The sequence below is a fragment of the Branchiostoma floridae genome, chromosome 1 (assembly GCF_000003815.2).
Source record: "Branchiostoma floridae strain S238N-H82 chromosome 1, Bfl_VNyyK, whole genome shotgun sequence".
Taxonomy (NCBI): Eukaryota; Metazoa; Chordata; class Leptocardii; order Amphioxiformes; family Branchiostomatidae; genus Branchiostoma; species Branchiostoma floridae.
In genome coordinates, this window is record NC_049979.1 from 1543023 (window position 1) to 1552795 (window position 9773).

The window sequence follows — 9773 nt, forward strand, 5'->3', positions numbered from 1 at the left end:
GTCAGCTTTGTGGGTTTGCAAAGTTTGAAAACAGCCTGTGAGGGTATATTGAGGTTAGGTTGCTAATGTAGTCGAAGCTCAATCATCCAAAATGGCGCAATCTAGAATTGTATCCAGGCGACGTTACTGTGATATAGAAGATGCACACAGACACTAGTTCTTGTGACTTACGGCGTTTCTACTCTAGCCAGCTTCGTATCAACAAGCTTTTTTAAAGCAGTCGCTGAAAGTGCCATATTGAGGTTTAGATCTTGATCAACTGCAGCTCCCTTACAACATGAACGTTAGTATGGTACCGAGACGACGCTACAGTGTCGTACCATCAGTGGTTCTGCGTATATATACAGTAAGTGTTGCTGTGAATTAAGGCGTTTCTATTCAAGTCAGCTTTGCATTGTCGCCAGATTTCAAAACTGGTCTCTGGGAGTATATTAAGGCTTGGATTTCGGTACAGTCACAACCCAATTATCCAAAATGGCGCGATAAACTATCCGGAATGGTGCCCAGATGACGTTAGTGGGATATACAGGAGCACGTTGCATAGCATACAATCAGTAATTCTACGTACAAATACAGCACAGTGTTACTGCAAAGCACGACGCTTAAGTATTCGTTTGTTGCAACATTAAAATTACACAGTGGTCCCGCACTAAACCGAAATGGCTTGTTTCAACGACACCATTTAACAAAAAAGACGTTGAAAGACATATATTGAAACTCGCAGACTCGTCGTCCGACCGATTTTCGCCTAATGTGAGGGGGGTATTAAAACGCGGTCACATAAGTCGTGCGATCGTCGTACAATCGCTATCTTTGTGTATTTTGGAGGACAAAAATGTACCACTCCTGCAAAGTTCAACTGTTATGGTATACAAACTGTTGTTTTGGATCCATATCGGTGGTTGGTACTGTTACGGCCTGTTTGAAAATCGTACGACGATCACACGACCTATGTGTCCGCGCTCTTAGAGACGTCCTCTCGGATGTGACGTAAAACCGGAGGTTTCGTGCTTTAGGAGAGCAACGTGCACACCTCGAGGACAGTAACGAATCCAACACACAAATATTCACTCGGACGACCTTGGTGTCCATCCTGGTGTGGATATGTCAAACTTTACAGTCTTATGTGGCCAGTAATTACTATGTATAATTTGTGTGTGTGCCTACAGGCTGTAATCTTTTGGGATCTGTAAGTGGTAAGTACCGCCTCCGTACGAACTCGTAGGGAATCCGACGGACTTTGGAGCACGCAGACACGCCGTAGAACTTTACGTGCAGGCAAAACTTTGTGTGCCATCGGGCTGCTGATTCGCCCCCGTACGTGCCAGTACGGGCAACGCGCCTGCCCTGTACAGCCTGAACGTTTTCAGAAATACGTGGCGGACGTGGCCTCCCAAATAACGTACGTACGGACAAATTGTACGCACGGAGGGTTGTGCCCTCAGCTCTATGCAGAACAGAAAATGGTACTCACTGGACAGAGGCTTGACGAAGCTGGCGTCGTTTGTGTCGTACTTGAAGTGCACACCCGAGACCAGCCACGACGTCTTGCTGCCGTTTGTGTTCTGGAGAATAAGGAGGCGAAAGAACAAGATCAAAACTAGGCGCAAGAGTCAAAGTTAGGGATCGAGAATAAGATCAAGAGTATCTGATCAGCATATACGTTTGTCCATCTTTTGTTTGTTTGGTTATTAGAAATCTCCATTAGTTACATTGAACTATTCTTCATGGAGTCCTCTACACACAATCCAATAAAATATATTACAACAAATTACACATATAATGTCGATCAGTCAACTAACATAAATCAATAACATCACTAACCGTATCATATTATGCAATACAATGAATTACACATGTAATGTCAATAAATCAATTCATCATCATCCTCATTCAATTAACATAAACAATAACATCATTATCATATCATATCATACATGTACATAGATGGCCTAAGTTATCTTATAATTTTGTGGAGGTCAGAGGTCATGAATTTTACAGAAGTCTTTATTTGGTAAAAACACTGTATGGTCTTGGATTTGCAGTATAAGAGAAGAGTGAACAATTGATAACATCTAGACTACAGTGTAGAGGTCCGAGCATGACCTGCCTCTTGGACTTTCATTGACGACCCCAGACACCAGGCGAAATTTTTACGTCCGGGTCAGCTTTGGATCACATCCGGGTCAGGTTTGCGTCCACCATTGTGGGCAGCGCAATCTGCACTGCATCTTTTGGTAATACGTGCTGGTGGGTTCATGTATAATATCATTAAAGCCCACCCGTGGCTTCAACAATGTACTCTTTCTTTACGTTTTTAGTTTGACGTTCTGGTATAGACAGATATCCCCACTCTTAGGCCGCTTTAACCTTCCGTTGAATACACAGAAGACATGGTTTACTCGCATCCATTAACAGCGTACCGGTACCCCCATGAAGTAAAAGGTTTGCTTCCACGCTACACATCATCAACAAACTCTCAGCCGTAAACTTGACAAACTCTCCCGCTTTAAACAAGTGCTATAAAACAGACGGTTCCCAGATGAGCTCTTAAGTCTACTTATGACGCGGGATTTCCGTCTGTGCTTTCGTTGAATTCACGACGGAGCGAAGTCCATGAAAAGGCCAATCAAAACTTAATAATTCTGCATTAAGTTTTACTAACTTTAAGCTTCAAGCGTACCTTTTATATCAACAATACCACTTCACAGCGGCTTTGACTGGATCTTAGTGATAGTAGTTTCAAAAGCAGTACAGAGTCTTTCATTTGCAACCGCTGATACTCGAATGGCGTCTTCACGCAGTAACAAGCTTACGAGGTCCGCACTCGCCGTTAAAGAAATCCCCTGAGCGGTTTTCTTACAAGTGATTATCAGAACTAGGAGAGATGCATTTTCAAAAGGGCCTCTTAATAACTTTCATAGACAGCGAGCTCATAGAACGCAAGACGAAGCCAAATTATTGGATATTGTATAACATCGTATAATGATTGAGCAGATACCACTGCGCTGTTTCAATGAAGTCTAGGTCTGGTCGGCGTGTATTTCATCTCTACGAAAGCACTTCAGCTTCCAACGCGTCGCTTTGAGGTTCAGAATGTTTGTGGCCCGCCATTTTGTATCTGGGTTCCCTTTTTTGAATTTAGCTATGTCTTATTTTGGCTAACGTCACATATCCAACCCTGAGCCCGATCGATTGGGCTGTCTGTGGGAACGAAAAATAGAGATGTAGACGTAAATATATGCACAAATAATGCCCACAACTATTCTCTTTACGTCTTGTGTAGTTGGGTGTCTTTTATTTCATACTGTCGTTCGCAAAAGCTGTCCGATCAGAGCCAAGGTTTCGAAATGTGACGTAGGTCATAGTAGCCACAGTCAAAAATGTGTGGCTTATGTGTCGATGAAGGTTAGACATCCAGGTAATAAGATACGCTAAAAAGCAGTTCCTTCAAGCAAAATCATATCCAATTGCTTGAGTAACTTCTTTTTGGTGTTTGGCTTAGGTATGTTACCCCCGTATCTATTTTTGTGTTTCAGCAATTGAAGACAATATACCCCAGTGTGTGTGTGTGTGTGCGTGTGTGTGTGTGTGTGTGTGTGTGTGTGTGTGTTTGTGTGTGTGCCTGTATGTGTGTGCCTGTATGTGTGTGTGTGTGTGTGTGTGTGTGTGTGTGTGTTTGTGTGTGTGTGCGCGTGCACATCCATATCTGTCCAGTACTGACCGGACCATTCTACAGTATTATTTACCGCCGACCCGGGAGCGCTCCTGCGGGTTGTGGCGGGCGGCATATTGATGAGCACCGCCGGGTGCGGAGGTCGCGACCCCTCTCTCCGGGCCCGCCAGGGGGGATGATGAACGATGAATACTGATATCGATACCGCTTTGTCGTAATAAAACACCATTCATTTCAGGTCATTGACATTAATTCCACGGTATCAGACATGACAAAGACATACGGGGAGGACAGGGTCAGCACCATGATATCATGGTCATGTAATAGAACACTATGGCTGCCTCACGCTTCCATATTTCAGCGGAGGCAGAAGTTTAAATACCGTCTGGAATTTAGAGTTATGTGGGGAAGGATAACCTCAAGCCAACAGTTCACACTTACGCCACATCTTCAGAAAAGACGCTGGAGCCGCATGTTCCCCGCATAGGAACTTTATTCGAACCAGTACATCACTTTTCTGAAGATGTGGCGTAAGTGTGTGCTGTTGGCTTGAAGTTGTTCTTCCCCACGTACGGCTGGGATTCAAATACAGTGGAAGCCAGTTAATTGCACATCGGATAAACGCACACTTCGGTCAATTGCACGGAATCCCCAAATCCCGTGGCCGTGCGGTCCAACTGGGGAACTTCGCATTATCGCACACGCCGGATAATTGCAAGGAATTTGCTGGCAAATTGGGTGTGCAATTAAGCGGCTTCCACTGTATCTCCAGCAGATGACATTTTATATCGTTCCTTGCCAAAGTTGAACACAGACGGCCTGCAACCATATTGTTCATTGTTCATCTATTTCGTTTATTTGCAAATCAATGTTCGTCGGGCAGTCAAAAGAGTCTATATAACGTTACAGTTAGTACAATGCCAACACAAAGGTATACACGGATCGAATTTTCAACGACCACTATCGCCTTCTGACTTAGAGTCTATATATCACAGATTGTAATCTCTAAAGCCATCTGAAAGAGGATATCACCGTCCCGCACCACTTTCGAGAGAACTGAGACATTCCGCTTTCGGGAGAAGTGACGCCAGAATTATCAAAGAGGCACGAAAGTGTCGGGTAAGATTGATGACGTCCCTCGAGGCTCCGTCTGGCGCGTGTGTCCCTAGTGACGTGTTTCCGGCCCGAGGCTGCCCTCCTTCCCTTGTTACTTGTGATCAGAGTGAGACGTCGTACATTTGTTACTTCTTAAGACGTCTTAATCAGAGTAAGACGTCTTACATCCTGTAATCAGTCTTAGACATCGCGACACTACGGACGTTATCAGCATCGTTACTGGCTGTGGTGAAAAATGTTTGATTTATGGACTCTTGTTAGCTGGTGTGTTACGCCGAACGGCGGTTATACCAGCTATATAGATACAGATCTTGTGAAGTTGTGTGAGGCTTTGAATCGAAAGATGGTGATTTCTTCTCTTCCTACCTTGCATACTATGGTAAGACTTTCTCCAAATAAGACTCATTAGGACTTTAAACTGTATCTCTGTTATATACGTTGTCTGGCCCTTGCCTCTTCCCTCATGACCACAATAATAAGCGGCCTGCATGTAGTTTTGAGCTTCCATGAATAAACGAAGGTTCAAAGAAACAAACAAGTCGGAGTTGTCTCAGGCCTTGGTGCTGAATTGTTTGTTGCTATAGTTGTTGCTGTATTTAGTCTGTAGTAAACACAAAGTTCGGCCGATACGTGTTTGCAAGAACAGGGCTACACACTCATCGAGGGATTTGAACTTCGAAATGTGATTTTTTTTCTTATGTCGTCTGAAACGTTTCCAAAATTATACCCAGTTGCTTGAGTAATTGCTATTTGGCATATCTTATGAAGGGATGTCTAACCTTCATCAACGTAGCTTTACTTTATATTTTTGGCAGCCCTTTTCCGTTTGCACCCGCAGTAATCAAACAACAAACCCGTCTCCCTTCATCCTGCCAGGATCACGGACCGTAACCTGCTGTCTGAACGGAAGCCAACCCTGTCACGGGGAGCTGAAGGATCGCCAGAAGGCTTACCGGGTCCGCCTATGCTGCGTTTTTTTCTGCTTCTTCTATTTGCTTTTAGACAAACGAGGACACAGTTCAGACAAAGGGTGAAAGTAGTCTTTTCTCTTAACCCCCCGACCGCATCCAGGGACCCATTTTTACACCTGGGTGGAGTGAGGAAAGTCGTGTAAAGTGCCTTTCCTAAGGCCACAACGTCGGGGGATCAGCGGGTATCGAACTCGGGACGTCCAGATTCCGAACCGAACGCTCTGCCAGTTACGCCACGCCCGACGCCACACGGCGCTACGATTGTCACCCGCACTAACCAAGGTGGTCACAAAAACTGCTGCTGAGGGCAAGTCTCAATGGTAATACCGCAACATAAGGATCCTGTCTAGTCTTAGTCTGATATTTAACTTCAATGCTGTCTACAGAGAGACGTGTTTGGTTGAGAAGACGTGAATTTCTTAATGATACATGTAGCTAGGTAGAGAATGTCACCGCATGAAATGTAAAGGAATTTGAATTTCCATCTTTATCAAAGTCTTCTCAAATTCTTATTTGTCAAACCTAGGCCTCCCAGTAATATATGTAGAATCATAAGATATGTATAGAATAGACACTTGTTACTTTCTACTGTCTGTACCCTTGCAATTAGCCTACGGGCAGGAGTTTGCAAATGAATAAATATGAATATAATTATCATATACAATGTACACCAGTCGAAGTCATTGCCTTTACATATTATTCGTGCTGGCTAATAAAACCGCTCGCTTTGCGTAACTCTGGTCTTCAGAATACACCAATAACCCTAGGCAGCAGCATTGTAACGGGTGTAGGAATAAATCCACTAGAATAGTCAACCTTGCGACCCCCAGATCGGTCGTTCTGTCACGACCAACCATCCGTTTTGTGTCTCGTGTCAGGTGCGCCATCACATGGCTGCGCTGCGCAGTTCTCTTTTTGCATGGGTGCAGCAATGTGAGATCGCGTGGCACAGCTCTGAAGGTTTGGCCTCTCTGAAGGACCGAGAGGTCTCGAGTTCGAATCCTGCCGTGACCCCAATCTTGTGCGAGTTGACACGACTTTCCTCACTTCACTCATGTGAAAATTAGTACCTTGCTTTGGCTAGGGCCGTCCCTCAGATAGGACGTTAGATGGAGGTCCCGTGCCTGGGGAGAGCCACACCCCACGTCACAGAGCGCACCCACCAACCTTTTCATAAAAGAGTAGGGGCATGTGTGCGATTGTGCAAACCTTAAAGTCAGCAAATAGGCTACAGAAGTCTTCAGCATGTTCAATTGGCAGCCTCAAAAGAAAGAAGAAGAAGATTCGCCCATCAAGCTACTATAGATAACAGTGGTGACGTCAAATTGCGGAGTGGCTATGCTAGTGTATGCGAGATCGAGTTCGCATATTTGAATGTTCCTGGCTAAACGTTGTGTCTTTCGGAAAGGCACTTTCTCACCCAACCAGGTAAAAAATGGGCATATAAAAGATTGGTTGGGAGGATATCGACCATGGAAGGAGAGCGATGGGCTCCACCATCCAAACCTTTGCCCTGGACACAGCGGATAACAACTCACTGCACCTGCAACCTCAAAAGACTATGGGACTACTAGATAACCAACCATTTACTGAAAACTGCCCAAGGACAGTTCCTATAACTCACGCGGGAGGAAATACAACGATGGCTGGTGGCCCCACACCGGTGCCGAGGTCCAACCCAACAGCCTACTATAAACGCAGCACCATACCATTTACTGTCAACGGCCCAAGGACAGTTTTTACAACCAGCTACATTGACTGTGAAAGCTGAATATGACCTCCGTCATGTCAGTCAATATAACCATCGTAAAACCATAAATACAGTGCCCTACCATTTCTTGCAGACTGCCAAAGAACAATTCTTGTAACCCCCATGGGGGCCAAGTAGCCCAAGTATAAAAGCAATATAATACCCTTCCATTTATTATAAGATACCCAAGGATACTTCTTATAACACTGCTTACCCAGGAAAAACAACGCTAGGTGATGGCACCCTTGCTAGCTGAGATCTTCCCCAACAGTCTACTATAAACGCAGTGCCCTAACATTTACTATAAAATGACAATTTTATAACCCACGTGGGAGGAAATATAGCAAAGGGTGCCCTAACATTTACCATAAACTGCCCAATGGGAGTTTATAACCCATGCCGGAGGAAATATAACAAAGGGAGGTGGCGTTAAATGCCGAGGCCCTCCCAACAACCTACTATAAAAACACTCAATATGACCTTCCTCAGTCAATATTGACCATGGCAAAACCATACCATAAAAACAGTGCCCTGCCATTTCTTGCAAACTACCAAAGAACAATTCTTATAGCCCCCATGGGAGACCGAATAGTCCTAAGTATAAAAGCAATGCCCTACTATTCACTGTAAGATACCCAAGGACACTGGCATAACACTGCCTACCTAGGCAAAACAACGATAGGTGATGGTACCGGTGCTGAGTCCTTCCGCAACAGCCGGCTATAAACGCAGTGCCCTAACATTTACTATAAACTGCCCGATGAGAGTTTATAGTCCACACGGGAGGAAATATACCAAAGGGTGATGCCGCTGGATACCGAGGCCCTCCAAACAACCTACTACAAAAGTTTAATATGACCCTCCTCAGTCAATATTGACCATGGTAAAACCATACCATGAAAACAGTGGCCCGTCGTCTATCGTTAACTGCCCAAAGACATTTCTTTTTAAACAACGCGGAAGGAGAAACAAAGATACGGTTGATGTATGGCCTCATTATTCTTCGTCGTCTGGCATAAAATTCTATCAAAAGTTTATCGGCTGTGATATTTGAACTGACGCTCTGGCGCCATACCAACAACGGCAACAAAACTCTGCAATGCGTTACAATGGATCCTATTGCACTGTCGGGTTATGTCCTGCCGTTTATGATAAGGCCATAAAAGTTTTTCAGGTGCAACGCCCATGTTTTCAACTCGGGTTTATCTTGGAAGGAGGTATTAGCCACCAGACCATATAGATGGGTAGACATAAAAAAAGGAGAAGAAAATAGACTAGAATTTTAAAAAAAAACGTCTCAAAACCTGCATTTAGCACAAAGAATACCAGACAACGTTTACACCGTTTGCTCCATACTATTAGATTGATCAATTTGAACAAACGATGTATGACTGTTAATGGTAATGCTATAGTAGGTATCCTAAAGATGTGGTTCAAAAGTAATTCGAAAAGGAAGCGTTTCACCACTTGGACAACAAACAAATTAAATGCACATCTAAAAAAAGTCTGTTGAAGAGGGGCGTGGAGTAACCACAGAGAAGAAGAAGAGCTTGAGTATGTAGCGGCCCTTAGCGTTTTGCCACTTTGAAAAACAAACAAACAAACAAACAAACCACATAACTAAGAACAGTTGTGTTGAAGACAGACGTGTACTCACCACAGAGAAGAAGAGCTTGAGTCTGTAGCGCCCCTTACTTAGCGCTTTGTCACTTACAACCGAACAAACAAACAAGCAAACCACACATCTAAAACCTGTTGTGTTGAAGACAGACGTGTACTCACCACCGAGAAGAAGAGCTTGAGTCTGTAGCGCCCCTTACTTATAAATTAGCGCTTGGTCACTTACAACCAAACAAACAAACAAACAAACAAACCACACATCTAAAACCCGTTGTGCTGAAGACAGACGTGTACTCACCACCGAGAAGAAGAGCTTGAGTCTGTAGCGCCCCTTGGCCCAGCGCAGGTCCATGACGGCCGGCTCCTTGTCCGTGCCGCACCTTCCGGTGATGACCGGCCTCTGGGGAACCTCCAGCGCAGCCTGGTCAACCGTGCGCTGGGGAGGCGGGACAAACGGGTCAAGGATCAAACGAACGAACAAACGGATAAAAACGATGCGAAGGTGAAATTTATTTATTTATTTGGATTCTCCACTCTGACAATGGAGGGTATGGCGGAACAGGTGTCAAAGGACACCTTTTCGAAGCCGCCATACCTACAACATAACAATGATACATCAAATCATAATACACATAAATAC

General features: G+C 44.5%; 1 protein-coding gene across 1 annotated transcript in view; it reads right to left on the reverse strand.

Moving 5' to 3' along the window:
• The window catches only part of LOC118426158, a 52819-nt gene that overhangs the window by 17002 nt on the left and 26044 nt on the right, over positions 1–9773 (reverse strand). The window contains exons 4-5 of the mRNA XM_035835423.1: positions 9432–9569; positions 1475–1565 (exon numbers count right to left, since the gene is read on the reverse strand). Of these exons, the coding sequence (XP_035691316.1) occupies positions 1475–1565; positions 9432–9569 (229 nt within the window). The remainder of the gene's footprint in view (positions 1–1474; positions 1566–9431; positions 9570–9773) is intronic.